The following is a 27,338-nucleotide window of genomic DNA, read 5'->3' as shown; positions in this document are numbered from 1 at the left end:
TGCGATTTAAGAAAAAATTATTTCATATTATTTCTTAAAACATTTCAATTACGTAATTAAACTTATACATTGATTAAATTTGAAAATTTTTAAAATTAATTATTTGTGAATATATATTTATTGTTACATATTTTAATTGGACGTATGAAATATATAATTATAGTTAAGTAATAGAGAATAACTTATATAGGAAGGTTGCACAAAAGTGATCTTTTGTGCCACCAATAAGAAGCTGACACATCAACCAATTTTGTTAGGCTTATACTTAAAACAAAAACTCAATTACACCAGATTACACTTTAATAAATAAAAAAAATTAATTATAAAAGAAAAAAAAAAAAAAAAAAAAAAAAAACATAGAATTGAAGGGGTGGCCACCCCTCCCCCACTTTGGGTGGCCGGCCGCCACCCCCAAGCCATGGGGGTGGCCGCGCAACCACTCCCATGGCCTGGGGGGGCTCGCCGACCACCCCACACGCCATGGGGTGGCGGCCAGCCACCCTAGATCTGGATTTGGGGTGGCTGGCCGCAACGCCCAGACCATGGGGGTGGCCGCGCAGCCACTCCCATGGCTTGGGGTGGCTCGCCGGCCACCCCATAGGCCATGGGAGTGGCTGGTGAGCCACCCCCATGGGCTGGGGGTGGCGGCCAGCCACCCCAGATCCGAATCTAGGGTGGTTGGCCGCCACCCCATGGCCTATGGGGTTGCCGACAAGCCACCCCAGGCCATGGGAGTGGCCGGGCGGCCACCCCCATGGCCTGGGGGTGGCGGCCGGCCACCCAAAGTGGGGGAGGGGTGGCCAACCCTTCAATTCTGTTTTTTTTTTTTAATTAATTTTTATTTATTTATTAGAATGTAATCTGATGTGGTTGGGTTTTTGTTTTAAGTATAAGTCTAACAAAATTGACTGATGTGTCAGCTTTTTATTGGTGGCACAAAAGATGACTTTTGTGCAACCTTCCAATATAAGTTATTCTCAAAGTAATAATACAGAATACAAAGAACAACAATAATTCTATTGAGATCCAATTAATTTAGCTTGTCTCAAGTAGATTTAGCAAATCTGTTAATTAGATCATTGCTTAAGAATTTTTTTTATTTTATTATCATCATATGTTTTAAATCATAAATAAAATTTGTTGAATTGTTTATTTAATTTGTTAATTATATATTTTTAAATTATTTATTAAAAAAAAACTCTTAAGACCCTCTAAACTATAATTCTAGGTCGCCACCGCTGACCATCGTCCTCTATTCCTCTTCTTCTGGAAAGAGAGAAGATTGATTTCCTTTAATTAGTTTGCGTTTTGTTTGGGTAAATTATTAATTGGTTTGTACTTTAATATGAATAATATTCACTACGTTTTCTTCCCCTTCACGGATAACATGGGAAAAGTACGTGTGGTGTGACGTAGCATACAAATAGGCACGCATTCAAATATGCCGAATAATTAAATCAATCATGCAATTAACAACATAAAAAAAAAAGCCCATCCATTTGGACATTTATAAAAACCCACACACAGACACAGTCGCCCACCATAATCGTCCAAACATTACTTCCGAGTCATCCGATAAAAGACGAGTCAGAAAAGTAATTATGCTGTTTCTCCAACTCCTACCCTCTTTCTTTTTCCTTCTCCTTCTTCTTCCCTTACTTTCCATCATCTTCCTTAAAAGAGCTTCGGCACCCAAAAAGCAGTCATCTCCACCACCCTCCACCGCCATCAGCCCCCCAAGATCCTACCCAATAATCGGTTCGTTTCTGGCCGTGGTTGCTAATCGCCACCGCCGTCTCCAATGGCTTACTGACATCCTCCAAGTCACCCCCTCCGCCACCTACGTCATCCACCGCAGCATCGGCGTACGCCAGGTCTTAATCGCCAACCCGGCCGTCGTCCAGCACATCCTCAAGACCAACTTCCACAACTACGGCAAGGGACATTTCAACGGAACCCTCGAAGACTTCCTCGGCCACGGCATCTTCAACGTCGACGGCGAATCCTGGAAATTCCAAAGACAAGTTGCCAGCCACGAATTCAACACCAAATCCCTGCGCAAATTCGTCGAGACCGTCGTGGACACCGAGCTCTCCGACCGCCTCATTCCTATCCTCTCCTCAGCCGCCGCCACCGGAACAGTCCTAGACTTCCAGGACATTCTTCAAAGGTTTGCCTTCGATAATATATGCAAAATCGCTTTCGGATTCGACCCCGCATACCTCTTGCCCTCTCTTCCACAAACCAAGTTCGCTCAAGCCTTTGAAGATAGTGTCACGATCAGCAGCGACAGGTTCAGATCATTAATCCCTTTCTTTTGGAAAATCAAGAAGTTTTTGAATATTGGGTCCGAGAAGCGCCTGAGAATCGCAATTTCAGAAGTTCAAGAATTTGCAAAGAACATAATAAGGGAAAAGAAGCACGAGCTCAGAGAGAAGTCCTCGCTCGATTCCGTCGACCTCTTGTCAAGGTTCTTGAGCTCCGGCCACTCGGATGAGAACTTCGTGACCGACATAGTGATAAGCTTCATACTTGCTGGGCGCGACACAACCTCCTCGGCACTCACATGGTATCTTTGGCTACTTTCTAAGAACCCGCGTGTCGAATCCGAGGTTCTCAAGGAAATCAATCAGAAATCCGAGGCGACCGCCTTTGACGAAGTGAAAGACATGGTGTACACTCACGCTTCTCTGTGTGAAAGCATGCGGTTGTACCCGCCTGTTGCGGCGGACACGAAGGAGGCTGTGAACGACGACGTTTTGCCGGAAGGGACGGTGGTAAGAAAGGGGATGTTAGTGACGTACATACCATACGCAATGGGGAGAATGGAGACGCTGTGGGGGTCTGACTGGGCGGATTTTAAGCCGGAGCGGTGGCTGGAGAAGGATGAGGCGGAGAATAGGCACTGGAAGGTCGTGGGCAGGGACGCGTACACGTACCCGGTGTTTCAGGCGGGGCCGAGGATTTGCTTGGGGAAGGAGATGGCTTTCTTGCAGATGAAGAGGGTGGTCGCGGGGGTTCTCAAGCGGTTCAAGGTGGTACCGGTGCTTGAGGAAGGTGTGGAGCCGGAGTTTGTTCCGCAATTGACTTCCAAAATGAAAGGTGGGTTGCCGGTTAGGATTGTGGAGAGGGAAGAGAAAGAATGATTGGTGGGCAAGGCTTTCAGTTTGGATAATGGATGGGGTTTTATTATTATCTTTGTAATTATAGTACTAGGTTTTACCTTTTCATTTAAATTTTGTATTGCATTTTCAATGAACTTTTAATGAGTTGGTAATCATATCAATAAAACATGAACTATTCCAAAAAAGTTACAACTATTTTGAACTAGTAATATTTATGATCAAGATAATTAGATGTGATGTGATGTGTAATATTACTCGAAGTTAAAAAATGGGATTTTTTTTTTTGTGTTTTATTTATATAATTTTATTTCGCTTTTCATTCTTGGCCAGAGAACAAAAACGGAGCTTTATTATTATTTTTTTTTTTTTTTATGAGCTTTGCTAAACTTGGTGATTCCTTTTGTGTTGCTGTTTGTCAAGTTTTAGGTGGCCTAACTTAATAATGCAAGCAGAATAGAGCAATGTGGTTATGTCATGTAAAACCAGTACCTATCCAACTATTTTTTCTATGTTTAAAGATCTAAATTATTTTTTGCTTTTTTATCTATTTATACTTTTCAAGAGCTTCTCTTTATCATTTTTTATATTATTAAAATATTATTTTTTATCATTAAAATATTATTTTCATTTTTACTTTTTTTTTTTTTTTCCTTCCTTTATTTTCTCTTCTTCGTCTCTCTATCATCGTCTCACCTTCTCTTTGAAGCCTTCCAGAGCATTCGTAGCACTCCACCATTAATATCATCTCCTCTCTCATCTCATATTCGTCTTCTTTCTTTGAGTCCTGCTAATTTGGCAGCCTAGCCTAGCATAGGACATATATTAAAAAATAATAATAATGAAAAAATTGTTATTTTTTTTTAGTTAAATTTCTATAAATTAATATTTATTTTCTAATGCCTCAAAATTTGTTTTTAGATTCAAAACTAAAACTTAGGAGTAGAAGGTTAGCCCTTTATGGATGGTATCACCCAAAAGGAATTTGATTATCTTAAATTTGGTGCTAATGCCTCAAATTTGATGCTAATACCTCAAATTTGGATTCCCCTTTAATATTTATCTTCTTCAATTAAAAAAAAAAAAAAAGATAAAATGTCTGACGCTTGGCTGCCTCATGACAGTCGTAAATCTCTATTCTCTTTCTTTTCCTTCTAGCCGCACCTCTCTCCCTTTCTCGATCTCACTCTCTGCCTCACTCTCTTGATCTCCCTGTCTGTCTCCTTTCTCTCTCTCGCTCACGAAGACAGACACGCGAAATCCCTTCTGGTCCATCTATCTCTCTCTCTCTCTCTCTCTCTCTCTATCTCTCTCTCTCTATGCTTTCCTTCATGCCTTGACCCTGGGTTTGATCCGTTTGGGTTTTGGGGTTTGATCGATCCAATTTTCGCTATTTTTTATGTACAACTTTCTGAGATTTCTGGATTTCTTTGATTTGATCAGTTGAAAGTTGAAACAAATCTATGATTCGGTCTAAAATCTCTGGTTTGCTGCTCGTTCGGTGGTGCGAGAGAGTGAAAAAAGAGGTAAGAGAGAGACGTGGGAGGAGAGATGAGAGAGAATATTTTTTTTTCTATTTTAATAATTATATGAATTGCTACAGTAGATGGTTTAAGGAACCATATAGGGAGTCTGTTGTAGGTGATTTTTTGTAATTTTTTTTATATTTTCTCTAAATTTAGGAAACAGAATTCCTTATAGAGAGTCTGCTGAGAGCTTGAGAATGCTCTAAAAAAAGTTGGGTGAGTTGGAAGTTTCGATCATAATGCATGACTGCTTAACCACTGTATTCACACAAAAAGCAAAGGGAAACACAAATGAAAATTAAGGGGCCTAGCATTTGCTTCCCCACAACCACAAATTAAGGATCAAACTCTAAGAAAAGCCCATTAATTACAACATTGAGATCAAAGAACTTGTGAAATAGAGAAGAACAAACAAGCAGAACATCAAAGCACATTTATTCGCTGCGACAAACAATAGTAGAATTTCGGAAGCAATCAAAAAGTAGGGCATTCTCTCCCTTTTGCTTCACCCATCTCACCTCACTAAGAAGAAATAACATAAAAAAGAAAGGAATCACAAATTTCGAACATGAAAACCAAAGTTGTGTTGTGAGGAGATGGAATCAAGAAAGGAAGAAATTCATAATTAAATGAAAAAAGAATTAATGACAATAGTGAAATAGAAGAAAGGGTTAAATACCAAATATCCCCTGGAGTTTGGTAACTTTATTTTTACTCCATTGGGGTTTCATTTTTATTACAGGACCCCTTTCGGGTTTTGATAAAGGACCAAGTTAGTCCATCTGTTAGTTAACCGTTAGGACTGACATGTGGACCAATCAGATGTTGACACGTGGCATATATTTAATTTATTTTTTTAAAAATTAAAAAAAAAGTATTTAAAAAAAAAAATTGGGACCCCCAATTTTTTTTCTTTATATATATATATATATATATATATATATATATATATATATACTTTTTTTTTAATTAAAAATAAAAAATTAAAAAAATTAAATATGTGCCACGTATCAACATCTGATTGGTCCACGTGTCAGTCATAATGGTCAATTAACGGTCAACTAACGGATGGATTAACTTGGTCCTTTATCAAAACTCCAGGGAGTCTTGTGATAAAAATGAAACCCAAGGAAATAAAAATAAAGTTACTAAACCCAAAAGGGTATTTGGTATTTAACCCTAGAAGAAAATAAACACTCAACATGTGACAGTGCTCATTGTTCAATAGTTTTTTCTTTTTTATTATTATTAAAAAGAAATTAAGAGCTAATAAATACTGACCAGCCCAATAATAATACTAAACTTTATACTTATTTACTGCATCCATTAGCAATAATTTTTTTAATAGATGAGAGAAGAGTACATACCGAAATACAAACCATTTCACATTACACGTGGATCTTTTCACTGTCTATGAGGAAGATCAAAGAAAGGAAGATTCGCGCTTGGAGACCTTGAATCTGACCAAATCTTAAAGAAAGGGGAGCACTGGCCACTGTCACGTCAAAACTAAGTTTCAGGGAAATAGTGGCCATCTATTCCTCTTTTTCCTTTCTAATTTGATGCACGAAGAATTTTAAAAAATTATTATTTTAATTATTTATGTGTATTTTAATTTTTTTTTTAATGAGTATTGAATTTTTCCTTTTTTATTGGGATTTATTTTCTTTTTCCAAATATGTTTGCATTTTTTTTTTCTTATTAATTTAGGAAGTGTCTAGCTTATATAAAGGTATTTAGTCTTTTTTATTTTTTAAATTTAGTTTATACTATCAATTAAATTTAAGTCTTCAGAATTATTTATCTGTTTACTTATTTTGAACACTTAAGAATTTTCTCTTTCCTATTTACTATTTTATCTCTTTCTGAGTTTCATTTTCTATCTTCATTCTTAATTTCTGTTGCTATTATACATTGCAAGAATAATCATAATTCTGCCCGAGGTCATAATTCGACATTAATCCCATATGAATTAAGGAGCCAGGTTTGAATTTGGTAGTTTACGTCAACGACCCTTCTTATGCGAATGTTACAAAAGCATGCACAACACTTTCCCAGAAACTAATCATTTTCTATTTGGACACACGACAAAATAATTGAGCAAAGATGTCTGTACATTAACAATATGACTATATGAGACTTGGTCATCAACATATTGTCGTGTTGTTTGTTTTGACGTTGGTTCTGTTCAGATTGCTTGCTTTCAAAACTCGAATGTTGCGGGATAGAGTGACATTGAAAACCTAGAGTATTTATATTGAACTCTTCAAATAAAAATTAAGTTTGTCAGAAAAATTTACTTTTTTTTTAAAAAAAATTTTAATAGTTACTTTTAAAATAAACTAAATATCAAACTATCTATATTTTTCTCGACTTTAGTTAAATATTATTATTATTTTTTTTATTTTTTGTTTTTGGTAGACGAGAGAGAGGAAAATGAATATATAAAATTAAAAAAAACTAAATAACTTTTACTTTTTGGCACTTAGCATTTGGAGAGCCTTATTGATCAAAATTAAATTTGAAATATAGTAGAAAGCTTGTTAAATGACTTTTTTTGTGAGTTTTTTCAAAATTTTTTTTTTTTTTTTTTAAAAAAAACCAAATTTAAAGAGTTTAATGTGGGCATTCCCGATAGAGGAACCAAATGATACTTTTATCTAAATTGGTTAATCAAATTTGTAAAAATCTTCACACATTGGATTAGCCAAAATGCAAAATGGATATTTGATTGGATCAGCAAAAAAAAAAAAAAAAAACAGCTACATGTAGCAGTACTTTTCAATTGAGCCATTTTATTTTTTATTGTTTCTCTCACTTGTTTTTTTTTTTTTTTTTTCCAAAACTTTTTTTATTTTTCAAGAGATCATTATGAGAATATTCTTTCACAATTGTTAATAAAAAGATATTTAAATGATATGAATGCTAATCGGATGTATGAGACATTTCAAAATCCATTAGCTAAACTAGAAATTGAAACATTGGAGGTCGAATTAAAAATGGCCCCAAACTTTGAGAGGGTAAAGTGTAATTTTTCCTAACTGAATTTTTCCTTTAAATCTCATGTTTTAATAACAGTAGTTATAATGCTTAGAAAAATAATAGCAACCGTTAATAGTTATAAAAATATTAATACATGTTAATGACTAAAAGAGCCAAAGAAAATTGATTTTAGCTAAATATTTATTTATTTGATGAATGATTAAGAAATTAATTACGTAGCGGCCCATCATGTATTATGAATAATATTTGTGCTTCTATAAGCCTTGGATGTAGGGCCGTTAAGAGAGCAAGCTGCTTGTGAGCGAGCTCGGGCTCGGCTTGTACTCGACTCGAATATTAAATGAAGCGTCTCGTGAACACGAATCTTGGCCCGAATATTAAACAAAGCTAGCTCGGCTTGACTCGGCTAAGCTCATGAGTAGCTCGTATAAGGCTCGAATTAGTAGTTATTCACATAATTCCTCATATTAATATTAAAAATTGATGATTATTATTTTTTTTTTCTAATAGCATCATTTTATTATAAAATGATGCATATCATTTCTCTTCGAAACCAAGTGTCTTGTTGTATTGACTCGAGTTCCATACTTCGCTATCCAGACTAAGCAAATGCTTATATGCAAGTTGGTTTCTTGAGCCGTTTCAGAGTACTTCAAGTTTAAATTTATAATAAAAAGTTAAATTAAATATAAGAGCAAGCTCGTGAGCTGGCTCGGCTCGATTTATTATGAACTCGAGCTCGATTTTTTGGCTTGTCCTTAAGCTCAGCTCGAGTAAAATTTAAACAAGCTGAGCCCAAACAAAAGAAGCTCGCTCAAACTCGACTCATTTATACCCCTACTTGAATGTTTACCATCGGGGCGGTTGAGACTTGAGTGGGGTCAAATGCCCCCCTCAATTCCAAAAAATTTCTATTATTATCTTATAGGATTTTTTGAATTCCCTAATTGCACACCCTCACTCATTCATTAAGGGGCATATATTTTTCCTAAAGGACCGAGCTTCACAACTCGCGGACGTGAAATATATATATATATATATATTTTTTTTTTCTGTTCACCAGTTCAAAATTAAGTTTTTATAGACGATGAGTCGAAAGTTGAAAAATATGAGAGGTTGAAGATGACATCTAAAATGCACCGTTTAAGAAATAAAAAAAGCAACGTCTTACTAATGTTTTGAGAAATACTGTTTAACGCCTAGAGAGGCAAAAGCGTGAAATATAAGGCGGCATTTTTATTTATTTATTTTTGACATTTTTGCCAATAGTTAAAACTCTACCAGTTAGCGTAAAACAAAAAATTCTGCCACTATGTAATTTGAGAAATCGTGTCACTAACCAAAGCAATATAAGTCTTTATTTTATTTTTATTATTATTATTTAGGGTTAAGGATGGGCTTCCCAAACAAGCCGAAACTTGCGATTTAAGAAAAAATTATTTCATATTATTTCTTAAAACATTTCAATTACGTAATTAAACTTATACATTGATTAAATGTTTTAAATAATAAATAAAATTTGTTGAATTGTTTATTTAATTTGTTAATTATATATATATATATTTTTTAATATTTTAAAATTATTTATTAAAAAAAACTCTGAAGACCCCTCTAAACTATAATTATAGCTCGCCACCGCTGACCATCGTCCTCTATTCCTCTTCTTCTGGAAAGAGAGAAGATTGATTTCCTTTAATTAGTTTTCGTTTTGTTTGGGTAAATTATTAATTGGTTTGTACTTTAATATGAATAATATTCACTACGTTTTCTTCCCCTTCACGTATAATATGGGAAAAGTACGTGTGGTGTAACGTAGCATACAAATATGCCGAATAATTAAATTAATCATGCAATTATGCAATTAACAAAAAAAAAAAAAGAGCCCATCTAGTTGGACATTTATAAAAACCTACACACAGTCGCCCACCATAATCGTCCAAACATTACCCATCAGACAAAAGACGAGTAAGAAAAGTAAGTATGCTGTTTCTCCAGCTCCTAGCCTCTTTCTTTTTCCTTCTCCTTCTTCCCTTCCTTTCCATCATCTTCCTTAAAAGAGCTTCAGCACGCAAAAAGCAGTCATCTCCACCACCCTCCACCGCCATCAGCCCCCCAAGATCCTACCCAATAATTGGTTCGTTTCTGGCCGTGGTTGCTAATCGCCACCGCCGTCTCCAATGGCTTACAGACATCCTCCAAGTCACCCCCTCCGCCACCTACGTCCTCCACCGCAGCATCGGCATACGCCAGGTCTTAATCGCCAACCCGGCCGTCGTCCAGCACATCCTCAAGACCAACTTCCACAACTACGGCAAGGGAGATTTCAACGGAACCCTCAAAGACTTCCTCGGCCACGGTATCTTCAACGTCAACGGCGAATCCTGGAAATTTCAAAGACAAGTTGCCAGCCACGAATTCAACACCAAATCCATGCGCAAATTCGTCGAGACCGTCGTGGACACCGAGCTCTCCGACCGCCTAATCCCTATCCTCACCTCAGCCGCCACCACCGGAACAGTCCTAGACTTCCAGGACATTCTTCAAAGATTTGCCTTCGATAATGTATGCAAAATCGCTTTCGGATTCGACCCGGCATACCTCTTGCCCTCTCTTCCACAAACCAAGTTCGCTCAAGCCTTTGAAGATAGTGTCACGATCAGCAGCGACAGGCTCAGATCATTCATCCATTTCTTTTGGAAAATCAAGAAGCTTTTGAATATTGGGTCCGAGAAGCGCCTGAGAATCGCAATTTCAGAAGTTCAAGAATTTGCAAAGAACATAATAAGGGAAAAGAAGAACGAGCTCAGAGAGAAGTCCTCGCTCGATTCCGTCGACCTCTTGTCAAGGTTCTTGAGCTCCGGCCACTCGGATGAGAACTTCGTGACCGACATAGTGATAAGCTTCATACTTGCTGGGCGCGACACAACCTCCGCGGCACTCACATGGTATCTTTGGCTACTTTCTAAGAACCCGCGTGTCGAATCCGAGGTTCTCAAGGAAATCAGTGAGAAATCTGAGGCGACCGCCTTTGACGAAGTGAAAGACATGGTGTACACTCACGCTTCTCTGTGTGAAAGCATGCGGTTGTACCCGCCTGTCGCGACGGACACGAAGGAGGCTGTGAACGACGACATTTTGCCGGACGGGACGGTGGTGAGAAAGGGGATGTTAGTGACGTACATACCGTACGCAATGGGGAGAATGGAGACGCTGTGGGGGTCTGACTGGGCGGATTTTAAGCCGGAGCGGTGGCTGGAGAAGGATGAGGCGGAGAATAAGCACTGGAAGTTCGTTGGGAGGGACGCGTACACGTACCCGGTGTTCCAGGCGGGGCCGAGGATTTGCTTGGGGAAGGAGATGGCTTTCTTGCAGATGAAGAGGGTGGTCGCGGGGGTTCTCAAGCGGTTCAAGGTGGTACCGGCGCTTGAGGAAGGTGTGGAGCCGGAGTTTGTTCAGCAATTGACTTCCAAAATGAAAGGTGGGTTGCCGGTTAGGATTGTGGAGAGGGAAGAGAAAGAATGATTGAATGGATTCCTAAGACTTTCTGCAGCTTAACTGTGGAGCTTTACTCAGCAGAATTTCTAGCTGTATAGATTTTTGGCTTTTTAAAAGTTTTTCTTATGCAGGTAGAGTTGTTATCTTCTGCTCTTTACAATCATTTTCATTCTTCCTAAAAAGATCATTAGAGTTATTGAACAAAAGTTTAATAGGTTTTTATGGAATGGGAAAGAAGAATGTGTAGCTAAAGCAAAGGCTTCCTAGCCTGATCTTTGTTTTCCTAAGAAGGAATGAGGTTTGGGATTAAAGAAGCTTGAAATTTGGAATCAAACTTCTATGCTTGGGCATATTTGGAGTATTTTTGCTAGGTCTGGTTTTATTTGGGTTGCCTGGGTTAGAGAAAATCTATTAAAAAGAATGGAGTTTTTTGAGTGTAGGTATTTCTCATAATTGTTCTTGGAGTTGGAGGAAAATTTTGAAGCTGAGATATATTGCTAAAAGGTTCTTGAAGTTCGAAGTTGGGAATGGGATAACATTCATATGTGGCGGATTTGTGGCATCCTACAGGAGTTTTGATTAAGCAATATGGCTTTAGGGTTGTTTATGATACTCAAAGTAATATTGAAGCTAAGCTGTCTTCTGTCATTTGTAATGGAGATTGGTTTTGGAGATCAGCAGGATCAGAAGCTCTAGTTGATATTCAAGCTAGGCTTTCAGAAGTTTGTTTAGGCCAATGTGATAAGCCAGTTTGGACTATTTCTAAAAAAAGTGTCTATGTTAGTATAGAGACTTGGGAAGCCCTTAGAAAGAAGAATGCAGAGGTTATTTGGTGGAAGATAGTTTGGTTTCTTCTTGTTATTCCTAAACAGGCTTTTATTTTGTGACTTGCTATGAAAGATAGGCTACTTACAGGTGAGAGATTACTCAAATGGGGTTATAAGGGTGAGGTTCAGTGTTGTTTCTGCCATTCTCAACTGGAAACTCGTGATCATATTTTCTTTGAATGCAGCTTTAGTTTGAGAATTTGGAAATATTGCATGATTCGTTGCAGAATTGATATGCCTCATGTGATTTGGGATGAACTTGTGTAGCTTGGCTGTAATAAGTGGGGAAAGAACTCTCTTAAGTGCTTGATATGTCAGTTGGTTCTTGGTTCTGTAGTTTATAACCTCTGGTGTACTAGAAATGAACTTAGACATGATGGTGTTTCAAAAACTGAAGAGCAGCTACTTAAGTAGATTTTCTAGGAAGTCAGGGCTAGAATTGCTGTAAAAAGAGGTTTTCCTAGAACTGGGAGAACCTTTTGTTGTGTGCTTTGTGAAACTTGCCTTCTGCCATCCTCTGTAATGTTGGTTTGTAATTTTGTTTTTTTTTTTTTTTTTGTTTTAATCTGTAAGGGTTGTAAGGGGTTGTTCTGGTGTTGAATAGTTGCTTGTTTGTAGGTTTTGTTTTCCCTTATTTTTGCTTTGTAAGGGGTTGTATTTGTGTTTTAGTGTTGCTCTGTTTTGAGCTTAGGTTTTAATGAAATAATTATTAATAAAAATTTTTTCTAAAAAAAAAATGAATGATTGGTGGGCAAGGCTTTCAGTTTGGATAATGGATGGGGTTTTATTATTATCTTTGTAATTATAGTACTAGGTTTTACCTTTTCATTTAAATTTTGTATTGCATTTTCAATGAACTTTTAATGAGTTGGTAATCATATCAATAAAACATTAATTATTCCAAAAAATTTACAACTATTTTGAACTAGTAATATTTATGATCAAGATATATAATTAGATGTAATGTGATGTGTAATATTACTTGAAGTTAAAAAATGGGATTTTTTTTTTTGGTCTTTTATTTATATAATTTTATTTCGCTTTTCATTCTTGGCCAGAGAAAAAAAAAAACGTAGCTTTTTTTATTTTTATTTTTATGAGCTTTGCTAAACTTGGTGATTCCTTTTCTGTTGCTGTTTGTCAACTTGTGCCTTGAGGAAAAAAGAAAAAGAAAAAGAAAAAAAAGACATGATTGTTGTGGGCACAAAACTCAAAGTTTTAGGTGGCCTAACTTAATAATGCAAAGCAGAGTAGAGCAATGTGGTTCTGTCATGTAAGAAAAGTTGTGAGAGAGTTGGGAGTTCCGATCATAATGCATGACTGCTTAACCACAGGATTCACACAAAAACCAAAGGAGAACACAAATGAAAATTAAAGGGCCTAACATTTGCTTCCTCACAACCACAAATTAAGGATCAAACTCTAAGAAAGCCCATTAATTACAACATTGAGATCAAAGAACTTGTGAAATAGAGTAGAACAAACAAGCAGAACATCAAAGCACATTTATTCGCCATGTAGTATTATGTCGCTGCGAGAAGCAATAGAAGAATTTCGGAAACAATCAAAAAGTAGGGCATTCTCTCCCTTTTGCTTCACCAATCTCATCTCACTAAGAAAAAGAAAAGAAAGGAACCACGGATTTCAAACTTGAAAACCAAAGTTGTGTTGTGTGGAGATGGAATCAAGAAAGGAAGAAATTCATAATTAAATGAAAAAAGAATTAATGACAATAGTGAATTAAATAAAGAAAATAATTAACACTCAACATATGATAGTGCTCATTGTTCAATAGTTTTTTTATTAAAAAGAAATTAATAGCCAATAACTACTGACCAGCTCAATAATAATACTGAACTTTATACTTTTTTACTGCATCCATTAGCATTAATTTTTTAATAGACGAGAAAAGAGTATATACCGAAATACAAACCATTTAACATTACACGTGGATCTTTTCACTGTCGAGTGGGAAGATTAAAGAAAGAAATACTCGCGCTTGGAGACCTTGAATCTGACCAAATCTTAAAAAAAGAAGAGCACTGTCAATCAAAACTAAGTTTCAAGAAGCATTCATTTCAGAGTGGCCCTCTATTCCTCTTTCTTCTAGAAACAGAGAAGATTTTTCCTTTCCTAATTGGACATTAATCCCATATGAAGGAGCCAGGTTTGAAATTGGTAGTGTACGTCAACGACCCTTCTTATATATGCGAATGTCACAAAAGCATGCACAACACTTTCCCAGAATCTAATCATTTTCTATTTGGACACAAGACAAAATAATTGTGCAAAGATGTCTGTACATTAACAATATGAGATGTCTGTACCAAAAAAAACAAAAAGATGTCTGTGCATTAACAATATGAGCAGTGGCGGATATAGGCCCGCCCCTGCAAAAATCTTGAAAAAAATTTCTGAGCAGTTGTGTTTTAAGTTTTCTTATGCCTATCCTTCCTCTTCCTTTCATTTTCTTCTTCTTCTCTTGCCCCTACTGATCTCAGCTCCCTCCTTTTTTCTTGCCCCTACCTCTTCCTCCTCCTTTTTTCTTCTTATTCTTCTTCTCTTGCTCAGCTTCTCTCTTCATCTCTCTCATCCAGTCCTCATGCTTCCCCTCTTTTTCTTCATTTTTCTCAAACAGTTTATTTCTCGGAACTTTCTTTCTCTCTCAAAAGTCTCATATTTTCTTCTTTCTCTCTGACTCTCTGGAACATGAGAGATCCACTTTCCTTTTCTTTTTTTTCAGCCTACCACGAGGACAATAAATTTTTGGCATTTCAACTTTTTTTCTTTTCTTTTCTTTTCTTTTCTTTTCTTTTCTTTTGTGGTTTAATTTCAGCCACTTTAAGGGTTCAAACTCTGCCCACTCTAAAAAAAAAATAAAAAAATAAAAAAAATCTCCTATGCCCAATGCTATGCGGCCACTCTTAAGAGGATAAATAAGAAAAATACAATGGACTTATATCAATTAACGTGAATATGTTTCTAAATGTTAAATAAAAGAAATCAAAAATAATTACATACCATTAATAGATAATTAAATATTAAAAGTAATTAATTGGACAAGTAATACTTTTTCAAAGTGTTTGAAACTTTGAAATAACGGAACAATTTATATTGGTTTTTGGTAAATTATAGTATAATATAATATTATTTTATATTAATTAAATATAAATCTTACATCCCGTCCATACAATAAGAAAATTTTGGCTCCGCCATTGAATATGAGACTTGATCATCAACATATTGTCGTGTTGTTTATTTTGACGTTGGTTCTGTTCAGATTGCTTGCTTTCAAAACTCGAATGTAGAGGGATAGAGTGACATTGAAAGCTTAGAGCATTTATATTGAAATCTTTAAATAAAAGTTAAATTTGAAGAGAAAAAATTATTTTTTTTTAAATTTAAAAAATTACTTTTAAAATAAACCAAATATCAAACTTTTTATATTTTTCTCTACTTTAGTTAAATATTATTATTATTATTATTATTATTATTTTGTTATTGGTAGACGAGAGAGAGGAAAATGAATATATAAGATTAAAAAACTAAATAACTTTCACTTTTTGGCACTTGGCATTTGGAGAACCTTATTGATCAAAATTAAATTTAAAATAGAGTAGAAAGTTTGTTAAATGACTCTTTTTGTGAGTTTTTTCAAATTTTTAAAGAAAAATCAAATTTAAAGAGTTTAACATGGGCAATCCGAATGGAGGAGCTAAATGATACTTTTATCTAAATTGGCTAATCAGATTTGTAAAAACCCTCACACATTGGATTACCAAAAAAAAAAAAATGCAAAATGCAAAATTGATATTTGATTGGATTAGCCCAAAAAAAAAAAAAAAAAGTTACATGTAACAGTACTTTTCAAGAAAGTGATTTTATTTTTTATTGTTTCTCTCACTTGTTTTATCTTTTTCCCAAAACTTTTTTCTATTTTTTAAGAGATTATTATGAGAATATTCTTTCACAATTTTTAATAAAAAAATATTTAAATGATATAGATGCTAATTGGATGTATGGGGCCTTTACAAATTTATTAGCTAAACTAAATAAACTAGGTTTTAATAAGTTACTTTGAATACAAATTTGGCCTTTAAAGAATATGGATTTATGTGACTAAAGAATATCTCCACGTTACTTGACATATTGGCTTACAAAGTAATAAAATCTACCAGGTGGGAATCCATTTTACGTTCTTGGACAAATATTTAGCGCGTTTCTGAAACTAAATTTATAAAATCTGACAAATCAGGGTTAGCATTATGCAATTAACAACAAAAACAGAGGTCAGCCAACGGCACCCACTTTGGACATTATAAAAAGCCCACTCCAACAGAACACGAGTCAAGAAGACATCAGAGCTGTCCCAAACAGTAATTATGCTGTTCCTCCAACTACTAGCCTCCTTTTTCCTTCTCCTTCTTCCCTTACTTTCCATCCTCTTCCTTACCAAAGCTTCAGCAGCACCCAAAAAGCAATCCTCTCCACAACCCTCCACCACCACCACCCTCCCAAGATCTTACCCTATAATCGGTTCGTTGTTGGCCGTGATTGCTAACCGCCACCGCAGTATCCAATGGATTTCAGACATCCTCCAAGTCTCACCCTCCGCTACCTACCTCCTCCACCGCAACTTCGCCACTCGCGTGGTCTTAACCGCCAACCCAGCCGTCGTTCAGCACATCCTCAAGACCCACTTCCACAACTACGGCAAGGGAGGCTATTTTAGCAAAACCCTCAAAGACTTGCTCGGCCATGGCATCTTCAACGTTGACGGCGAATCTTGGAAATTCCAAAGACAAGTTGCCAGCCACGAATTCAACACCAAGTCCCTGCGCAAGTTCGTCGAGACCGTCGTGGACACCGAGATCTCCGACCGCCTCATCCCCATCCTCTCCTCAGCCGCCGCCACCAGAACAGTCATAGACTTCCAGGACATTCTTCAAAGGTTTGCCTTCGATAATATTTGCAAAATTGCTTTTGGATTCGACCCCGCCTACCTTTTGCCCTCTCTTCCACAAACAAAATTCGCTCAAGCCTTTGAAGATAGTGTCAAGATCAGCAGCGAGAGGTTCAGATCATTAATCCCGCTCGTTTGGAAAATCAAGAAGCTTTTGAATATTGGGTCCGAGAAGCGCCTGAGAATCGCAGTCTCAGAAGTTCAAGAATTTGCAAAGAGCGTAATAAGAGAAAAGAAGCACGAGCTCAGAGAGAAGTCGTCGCTCGATTCCGTCGACCTCTTGTCACGATTCTTGAGCTCCGGCCACTCGGATGAGAATTTCGTGACCGACATAGCGATAAGCTTTATACTTGCTGGGCGCGACACAACCTCCGCGGCTCTAACATGGTATCTTTGGCTGCTTTCGAAGAACCCGCATGTGGAATCCGAGGTTCTCAAGGAAGTCAATGAGAAATCCGAGGCGACCGCCTTTGACGAAGTGAAAGACATGGTGTACACTCACGCTTCTCTGTGTGAAAGCATGCGGTTGTACCCGCCTGTGGCGGCGGACTCGAAGGAGGCCGTGAACGACGACGTTTTGCCGGATGGGACAGTGGTGAAGAAGGGAATGAGAGTGACGTACATACCGTATGCAATGGGGAGGTCAGAGGCACTATGGGGAAAAGATTGGGCGGAGTTCAAGCCGGAGCGGTGGCTGGAGAGGGAGGAGACGGAGAATAGGCAGTGGAGGTTCGTGGGGAGGGACGCATACACCTACACAGTGTTCCAGGCGGGGCCGAGGATTTGCTTGGGGAAAGAGATGGCATTCTTGCAGATGAAGAGGGTGGTCGCAGGGATTCTTAGGCAGTTTAAGGTGGTTCCGGTGATAGAGGAAGGTGTGGAGCCGGAGTTTGTTCCGCAATTGACTTCCAAAATGAAAGGTGGATTGCCGGTGATGATTGTGGAGAGGGATGAGAAAGATTTTTTTAGATAGCTAGGTAAATGCTTTTAGTTTGGCTTTCTTGCAGATGAAGACGGTGGTCGCGGGGGTTCTCAGGCGGTTCAATGTGGTACCGGCGCTTGAGGAAGGTGCGGAGCCGGAGTTTGTTCCGCAATTGACTTCCAAAATGAAAGGTGGGTTGTAGGTTAGGATTGTGGAGAGGGAAGAGAAAGAATGATTGGTGGGCAAGGCTTTAAGTTTGGATAATGGATGGGGTTTTATTGTAATCTTTGTAATTATAGTACTAGGTTTTACCTTTTTCATTTAAATTGTGTATTGGATTTTCAAACTTTTAATGAGTTGGTAATCCTATCAATAAAACATTAATTATTCCAAAAAATTTACAACTATTTTGAACTAGAAATATTTATGATCAAGATAATTTGATGTAATGTGATGTGTAATATTACTTGAAGTTAAAAAATGGGATTTTTTTTTTTTTTTTTTTTTGTCTTTTATTTATATAATTTCATTTCGCTTTTCATTCTTGGCCAGAGCAAAAAAAAAGGGAGCTTTTTTTTTGTTTTTAATTTTTTTTATGAGCTTTGCTAAACTTAGTGATTCATTTTCTGTTGCTGTTTGTCAAGTTTTAGGTGGCCTAACTTAATAATGCAAGCAGAATAGAGCAACGTGGTTATGTCATGTACAAGCATTTTCAGTAGCTACTTAAACATTTTTTCTATGATTAAGGATGTAAACTATTTTTTCTTTCTTATCTCTTCTTTTTTTTTTTTTTGTGAGTACAATAAAAAACAACAAAACAGGGAAAACTACAAACTAGGAAAGCGATAAAACGTCTGGAGGATCCTTCCCACTATTAATAGGAATCGAGTTAAGAGAAGAAAAGTGATAGGGAATGCAGCCAGAAAAATTCCTAGCCGCGGCCCAACGTGCCGCATAATGGGTGCAGAAGTTTGCATTTTTGTTGACTTTCCTAGCTTCCCAAAAGGAAGATGCTGGGATAGAGTCAATAGTATCCAAAATAATGCAAGAAATCCTCCGATCAAAAGAGAGAGCAGGCTGTTGGAGAGCCAGAATGACAATTTGAGAATCACCTTCTATAATAAATTTTCCAAGATGAAGAGAAGAAGCTAGAGAAACTACTAATTGAGCTGCAAGAGCTTCCCCATAATTAGGAAGACAAGCCGGACTAATGTGAGAGATAATTTGAATAATAGTGCCATTTGAATCTCGACAAACCACTGCTTGAACAGAAAAAGAATCTCTAATGACAGTATCAAAGTTAATCTTAAACCAAGTCACGGGCGGAGGAGTCCAAATTTCTTTAGTGAGAGAAGACCTAATATTCCATGCATGAAAATGTTCCAAAGTAATTTTGTTGATATGAGAAGAGATGGAACGAGCATCAACAATTTTCCCCTCATGATAGGCTTTATTGCGATAGAACCATAAAAGATCACATGCTACAAAAGCAAATATCTGGAATTTATGATGATCAGCTGGTGGAATGGCTAGAGATATACCAGGAGAAATAATCACATTTATCCAATCAACCATGTTTGAGAAGTTTAGAGCAGAAGAGTCCAGAGGCCAAAAAGAATTCCGCCATACAACTCGAGCAAAGATGCAATTGAAAAATAGATGTTGCAGCGAATCCAGGTTGGATTTGCATAAAGGGCAATGGTTCAAGGAGGTATTTTGGGAAAATAACTCATTCAATCTAGCTCTTGTTGGGAGAATATTTCAAGCAATTTTTTCAGAGAAAAAGTCTCAATCGATCATTCAGATTTAATCTCCAAATACATTTTCGAAAAGTGGAGGGAACCTGAATAGAAACAGGGAGAGAACGGGCATTGATGATGGACAGATAAGCCGAATGTGAAGAAAATTTCCCTGAGCAAGAAGGAGTCCAGAGATATTGTGGAATTGGATTCAAGGAGATTTTAATCTTCAAAATTTCTGCAACAGTGGCTGGGTCGAAAATAGCAGATATCGTAGACAGGAATTTGCAATGGGGATTGCTGAAGTAGATCAGAAATACGCAAAGAAGGTTGATTTCTATTACATGGAAACCTCGGAACTGGTTTGAAGTCTTTCATAGTGGGAATCCAAGCGGAAGTCCATATAGGATGCGATGATGATTTTACTCACTTTGAAACCTGTTAATTCACAATTGGTCAGGTCTACTCTAGCTTCAGCCTAGAATTTTACTACCCCTTTGGCTATGGAAGTCATGGCTCCCAATCTGTTTCTCTTTGCTGTTCCAAAAAAGTGTCATATGGAGCGTATTCTTCAGCAAGGACCTTGGAATATTAGAGGTTCTCTTCTTCTTCTTCATCCTTGGTCTCCTGTTTTAGCCATTAATGAAGTTGTGCTTAATTTCTATCCATTTTGGGTACAAATTCATGGTCTTCCTATGCAAAATATGACTACTCGTAATGCAATCATGATTGGTAAAGCTCTTGGTTCTTTGCTGGAAGTGGAAAATTGTTCTACAATGGGTCTTATTTGTAGGCAGCATCTTAGGATCAAGGTTGATATTAACACTTCAAAACCCTTAGTTCCTGGATTTCACATTCCTCGTACTGGTAAAGACCCATTGTGGGTTAACTTTAAGTATGAGAGGCTGGCGAATTACTGCACTTTCTGTGGATTAATTGGCCATAAGAAGCGCTTTTGTCCTGCTCCACCATCCTCAAATCCTCACACTAAATATGGTCTATCTTTCAAAGCAACATCCTTTTCAAGCCCAAGGGTTGTTTCTGCTTCTTCAAGGAGTAATTCTGGTTCTGGGTTGTCTTCGGAGGGACAAGGTATTCATTATGAAGCTTCTGGTACTGCGTCTCATGGTGGTGAGTCCACTCTGTTGCAGATAATTCCAAGAAATCCCATGCATCAGCTTGCTGTCCAAGATTCAAACTTCTCTCATGAATTTGCCCCATTGTCAACAAAGGCTATAGGCAAGCAACACGTGGGCCACTTTCCAAACTCTACTGGGTGTTGTGGTTCTCCTTCATCCACGTCTTCTGAGGCCAACTTTTCTCCTTCATCTGATGCCACTCGTACAACATTTATCGACAAGGGTAAAGCTCCTCTTATTAATGCCCATCCTCTAAATTCAACACTTCAATATCCTATCATCAATGCTGCAGATTTTCCTCTTCAACATTATTATGGTTATGCTTCTCCTTATCTCATGGACTCAACTATTACTAACATTCAAGAAATTTTGGAACCCATGTATATTCCTTTGCAGCCCACTACCACTATTGGGCTTCCTGATTTTTATTTCTTAAATGTGCCAAGGCCCATTTTTACTAAGCCAATCATACCTACTGTTGGGCATCCTGCAATACAGCCACCTAATTCATCAAGTCCAGTTTATTCTACGCCGAATCTCTCTGCTGTTGGGCCACCTGAGTCTCATTCCTCCAATATTGCATGGCCAATCTTAAATATTTCACCCATCTCCACGGTTGGACCTCCTGAACCTCAATCTCCTAATGCAACAAGGTTAGTTTCAACACAATTACATATCCCCTCTGTTGGGCCTATCAGATTCCCTCAGCCTTTCACTTTTCCCCTAAAACAAACTCCCACCAGAAAATCCACTCCACAATCTTCCCACTTCACCTGTTTCCACCCCTATCCACAGAAAACACCTCCTCCCACTACCTGTCCATTTCGATCCCCTACACCTTCCCCTCACAAATCCCCTTTTCATCTCCCAGATACTTATGTCCCTCCTTTAGCCCCTGACTTGAAATTGGTGGCCAAAAATAAGAAAAAGAGGGTGGCTTTAGTGGACATTGGTGAAGACTCGTCAGGCTCATTTGAAAAAATCCAAGAAGCTTCCTGTTCCCCAGTATGACTCTTTTACCAGCATGGAAATGGTTGCACTATCGTTGGCTTCACTTAAGAGCTCGGCTGCAACAATGGGTCCTTTTACAGCTTTTCTGCACAGCCCTCTCTCTTCAGCTTTGTGTGACCACTTTCCTACCCAAGGCATGCAGATTTCTACAAGTGAAAGCTCTTTCGGAAATTCCCCTGCCATGTCTTTGGAGCTAGGACTGCTATTGCTTCACAAGCTATCAATCCAGATAACTCCCGCAGATATTATCGGGCTTTACATGGAACTAGGAATTCTGGACAAGCTACTCAGGCTGATGGGGATTTTGCTAGAGATGTTGTAGAGCATCATTACTCTGATTATGTTAATTCTAAGGGAGCGGGTCTGTCTAGGCCCCCTCCCAAGATATGATTTTCCTTACATGGAATTGCAGAGGCTTATCCCCTGCCTCTGCAATTCGTAGTTTACGGGCAAAGGTTAGAAAAAATTCTCCTGATGTAATTTTTCTTTCTGAAAGTTGAAACCTTCCAGAGCATTCATAGCACTCCACCATCAATATCATCTCCTCTCTCATCTCATATCCGTCTTCTTTCTTTCCCCTCCAGCCGCATCTCTCTCCCTTTCTCGATCTCACTCTCTTGATCTCCCTATTTGTCTCCCTTCTCTCTCTCGCTCACGAAGATAGACAGACGAAATCCCTTCTGGTCCGTCTATCTCTTTCTTTGAAGCCTTCTCTATCTCTCTCTCTCTCTCTGTCTCTCTGTGCTTTCCTGCATGCCTTGACCCTGGGTTTGACCGGTCTGGGTTTCTGGGTTTGGTCGATCCAATTTTCACTATTTTTTAAGCACAACTTTCTGAGATTTATGGGTTTCTTTGGTTTGATCAGTTGAAAGTTGAAACAAATTTCTAATTCGATCTAAAATCTCTGGTTTGATTCGTCTGGTGGTGCGATTCGGTTTGAAATCTTTGGTTTGCTGCTCGTTTGGTGGTCCGAAAGAGAGAAAGAGAGGTGAGAGAGAGACGTGGGAGGAGAGAGGAGTGAGAATATTTTTCTCTATTTTAATAATCACATGGATATGTTGGGTTATACTGTAACAGCAGATGGTTTAAGGAACATATAAACATATAAGGAGTCTGTTGTTGTAGGTGGTTTTTTGCTTTTTTTTTTTTTTTGGACATTTTTTCTAAACTTAGGACCTGAACCCCTTATAAGGAGCACTACAAAAAAAAGGCCATTTCTTCACGTGGCAAATAGTAATATTTTTTTGGCACGTCAGTAAATGCTGACGTGTCAAAAGTAGCACGTCAACAAATTATTTACTGACGTGTTAAAAGTTACACGTCAACATTTACTGACGTGTTGAAAACAACACGTCAGTATTTCCTGACGTGTTATAATTGACACGTCAGTAAATTTGAACCAAATTTAATCTGACATCATTTTAAAATTAATAAATAATTGATTGATTATTTACTGACGTGTCAAATATTGACACGTCAAGAAATATTGACGTGTCACTTTGACACGTCAGCAATTATTGACGTGTCACTTTGACACGTCAATAATTGTTGACGTGTCACTTTGACGGGGTACAAGCTCGTTTTATTGGAGCTTTTTTTAAAAAAATAAAAAATAAAAAAAATTATGAGCTTTGCTAAACTTGGAACGTGATTCCTTTTCTGTTGCTGTTTCTCAAGTTTTAGGTGGTCTAACTTAATAATGCAAGCAAAGTAGAGCAATGTGGTTATGTCATGTAAGAAACGTTGTGAGAGAGTTGGGAGTTTCGATCATAATGCATGACTGCTTAACCACGGGATTCACACAAAAAGCAAAGGGAAACACAAATGAAAAGTAAAGGGCCTAGCATTTGCTTTCCCACAACCACAAATTAAGGTTCAAACTCTAAGAAAGCCCATTAATTACAACATTGAGATCAAAGAACTTGTGAAATAGAGTAGAACAAGCTTACATCAGAACAAATAAAAACATAAATCATCACCCAATATTTGTCGCATAATATCTATATATACCATCTCTGTTCTTATCAGAACTTGAATCATAAATTCTGTCCAAGCATATTTGCATTATAAGATTAGAAGATATATACAACTAGTCTCTCCATTTTACTTTTATTTAATGGTTAAAATTTTATTTTATTTTGTATCTAGAGGTATATATATGCATGCCACATCATTTAAAGTTGTTAAATGATGCGATAACAACATATTCGCTATGTAGTATTATGTTGCTGCGACAAACAATAGTAGAATTTCGGAAACAATCAAAAAGTAGGGCATTCTCTCCCTTTTGCTTCACCCATCTCACCTCACTGAAAACCAAAGTTGTGTTGTGTGGATCGAGATAGAATCAAGAAAGGAAGAAATTCATAATTAAATGAAAAAAAGAACGAAAATAGCGAAATAAAGAAAATAAATACTCAACATGTGATAGTGCTCATTACTCAATAGTTTTTTTATTAAAAAGAAATTAAGAGCTAATAAATACTGACCAGCCCAATAATAATACTAAACTTTATACTTATTTACTGCATCCATTAGCATTAATTTTTTTAATAGATGAGAGAAGAGTACATAACAAAATACAAACCATTTCACATTACACGTGGATCTTTTCACTGTCGAGGAGAAAGATCAAAGAAAGGAAGATTCGCGCTTGGAGACCTTGCCCTTGAACCTGACCAAGTCTTAAAGAAAGGGGAGCATTGTCATGTCAAAACTAAGTTTCAGGAAAGCATAGTAGCCCTCTATTCCTCTTTCTTGTAGAAAGAGAGAAGATTTTTCCTTTCCTAATTGGACATTAATCCCATATGAATTAAGGAGCCAAGTTTGAATTTGGAAGTGTTGGTCAACGACCCTTCTTATGTGAATGTTACAAAAGCATGCACAAATGTCAAAACTTTCCTAGAAACACATTATTTCTTAGACTGCCGGTTTGGGTGGTCTAGCCACCCCTAAATTTAGGAAACAGACTCCCTTATAGAGAGTCTGTTGGGAATGCTCTAATGAGATGGCCAACCGTCTTTTAAAATTTTAAAATTTTATTTTTTATTTTTATTTAAATTTTAAATAATATTTTGTTATTATTTTTAGTTAGTAGACATGTATCTTATTTATGATTTTAAAATTTTTTTAAAAAAATTTTAATTATAAATAAAATATTCTCCAATTTATTTTAAACCGAAAAAAAATCATATTTCATCATCCACCATCTCTTCTCTATTTCCTCGTCTTTTTTTTTTTCATAAGAAAAAAAAAGAGAGAAAAACAAAAAAAAAAACAAAACAAAATGCAAGTGGAGTGATGGTGATTAGATGGTTGCGAGAATGAATTGTAGTATTCCTCCTTCTCCACGTTACCTGACATATTGGCTTACGTAATAAAATCTAGTAGGTGGAATTTTATATTCTTGGACCAATATTCTAAAAGTAAATTTCTAAAAATCTGAAAAATCAGGTTTAGCATTATGCAATTTAGTAATTAACAACAAAAAAACAGAGCCCATGGCACCCACTTGGACACTATAAAAGCCCACCCACTACAACATTACCCATACGGTTACAGAACACGAGTCAAAAAGATCTCAGATCGAAAAGAGCTATCCAAACAGTAATTATGCTGTTCCTCCAACTCATAGCCTCTTTCTTTTTCCTTCTCCTTCTTCCCTTACTTTCCATCCTCTTCCTTACCAGAGCTTCAGCATCTCCACCACCCTCCACCACCACCAGCCTCCCAAGATCCTACCCTATAATCGGTTCATTCTTGGCTGCGCTTGCTAACCGCAACCGCAGTCTCCAATGGATTTCAGACATCGTCCAACTCTCACCCTCCGCCACCTACGTCCTCCACCGCAACTTCGCCACTCGCGTGGTCTTAACCGCCAACCCAGCCGTCGTTCAGCACATCCTCAAGACCCACTTCCACAACTACGGCAAGGGAAATATTTTCCCCCAAACCCTCAAAGACTTGCTCGGCAACGGCATCTTCAACGTCGACGGCGAATCCTGGAAATTCCAAAGACAAATTGCCAGCCACGAATTCAACACCAAGTCCCTGCGCAAGTTCGTCGAGACCGTCGTTGACACCGAGATCTCCGACCGCCTCATCCCGATCCTCTCCTCAGCTGCCGCTACCGGAACAGTCCTAGACTTCGAGGACATTCTTCAAAGGTTTGCCTTCGATAATATTTGTGAAATCGCTTTCGGATTCGACCCCGCATATCTCTTGCCCTCTCTTCCACAAACCAAATTCGCTCAAGCCTTTGAAGATAGTGTCCAGATCAGCGGCGACAGGTTCAGATCATTAATCCCGCTCGTTTGGAAAATCAAGAAGCTTTTGAATATTGGGTCCGAGAAGCGCCTGAGAATCGCAGTCTCAGAAGTTCAAGAATTTGCAAAGAACGTAATAAGAGAAAAGAAGCACCAGCTCAGAGAGAAGGCGTCACTCGATTCCGTCGACCTATTGTCAAGGTTCTTGAGCTCCGGCCACTCGGATGAGAATTTCGTGACCGACATAGTGATAAGCTTTATACTTGCTGGGCGCGACACAACCTCCGCGGCTCTCACATGGTATCTTTGGCTGCTTTCGAAGAACCCGCATGTGGAATCCGAGGTTCTCAAGGAAATCAATGAGAAATCCGAGGCGACCGCCTTTGATGAAGTGAAAGACATGGTGTACACTCACGCTTCTCTGTGTGAAAGCATGCGGTTGTACCCGCCTGTGGCGGTAGACTCGAAGGAGGCCGTGAACGACGACGTTTTGCCGGATGGGACAGTGGTGAAGAAGGGAATGAGAGTGACGTACATACCGTATGCAATGGGGAGGTCAGAGGCACTATGGGGAAAAGATTGGGCGGAGTTCAAGCCGGAGCGGTGGCTGGAGAGGGAGGAGACGGAGAATAGGCAGTGGAGGTTCGTGGGGAGGGACGCATACACGTATCCAGTGTTCCAGGCGGGGCCGAGGATTTGCTTGGGAAAAGAGATGGCATTCTTGCAGATGAAGAGGGTGGTCGCAGGTATTCTTAGGCGGTTCAAGGTGGTTCCGGTTATAGAGGAAGGTGTGGAGCCAGAGTTTGTTACGCAATTGGCTGCCAGAATGAAAGGTGGATTGCCGGTGAGGATCGTGGAGAGGGATGAGAAAGAGTGAGTAAATAGGTTAATGCTTTTTTAGTTTGGATAATGGGGATGCGTGGGTGGGATTGTGCTTTGTAATTATTCCATTATTACTAGGTTTGACCTTCTTTGCATTTGATTTTTTTCTATTGCATTTTAGATGAAATTTTTATAAGTTAGTAATCATATCAATAAACTCCCTAATTATTCCAAAAATTTTGAACTAGTTTTTATGATCAAGCTAATTGGGACGTTTTCTGTTGCTGTTGATTCGGTAAGTGACTAGTAAACAATGTTAATGCAATCCCACACGTTTCACACATTGAACAGGTCCTATTCGCGTGAATGTCGGGGTGTATTTGTAGAATTAATTAATTTCATATGAAGACGGAAAGACCATATCAGGTTTTACAAGGAAAAGTAAAATCATGACTTCGGAGCTCGGTGCTGAAAAGCCAACAGACTACACATGCCTTGAATCTC

General features: G+C 37.9%; 1 protein-coding gene and 3 pseudogenes across 1 annotated transcript; all 4 read left to right on the top strand.

Moving 5' to 3' along the window:
• Positions 1-1,421: 1,421 nt before the first annotated feature.
• LOC132165734 (cytochrome P450 94A1) lies at positions 1,422-3,300 on the top strand. The gene has a single exon (XM_059576410.2). The coding sequence runs from the start codon at positions 1,602-1,604 to the stop codon at positions 3,144-3,146; it is 1,545 nt and encodes a 514-aa protein (XP_059432393.2). The 5' UTR covers positions 1,422-1,601; the 3' UTR covers positions 3,147-3,300.
• Positions 3,301-9,613: 6,313 nt separating this feature from the next.
• Positions 9,614-12,717, top strand: LOC132166142 (cytochrome P450 94A1 pseudogene; annotated as a pseudogene).
• A 3,513-nt stretch (positions 12,718-16,230) lies between these two features.
• LOC132166220 (cytochrome P450 94A2 pseudogene) lies at positions 16,231-18,210 on the top strand (annotated as a pseudogene).
• Positions 18,211-25,313: 7,103 nt separating this feature from the next.
• Positions 25,314-27,048, top strand: LOC132165960 (cytochrome P450 94A2 pseudogene; annotated as a pseudogene).
• Positions 27,049-27,338: the final 290 nt, after the last annotated feature.

Source organism: Corylus avellana, chromosome 11, assembly GCF_965113065.1.
Source record: "Corylus avellana chromosome 11, dhCorAvel1.hap1.2, whole genome shotgun sequence".
NCBI classification, from domain to species: domain Eukaryota; kingdom Viridiplantae; phylum Streptophyta; class Magnoliopsida; order Fagales; family Betulaceae; genus Corylus; species Corylus avellana.
This window is presented reverse-complemented; position numbering and strand designations above follow the sequence as displayed.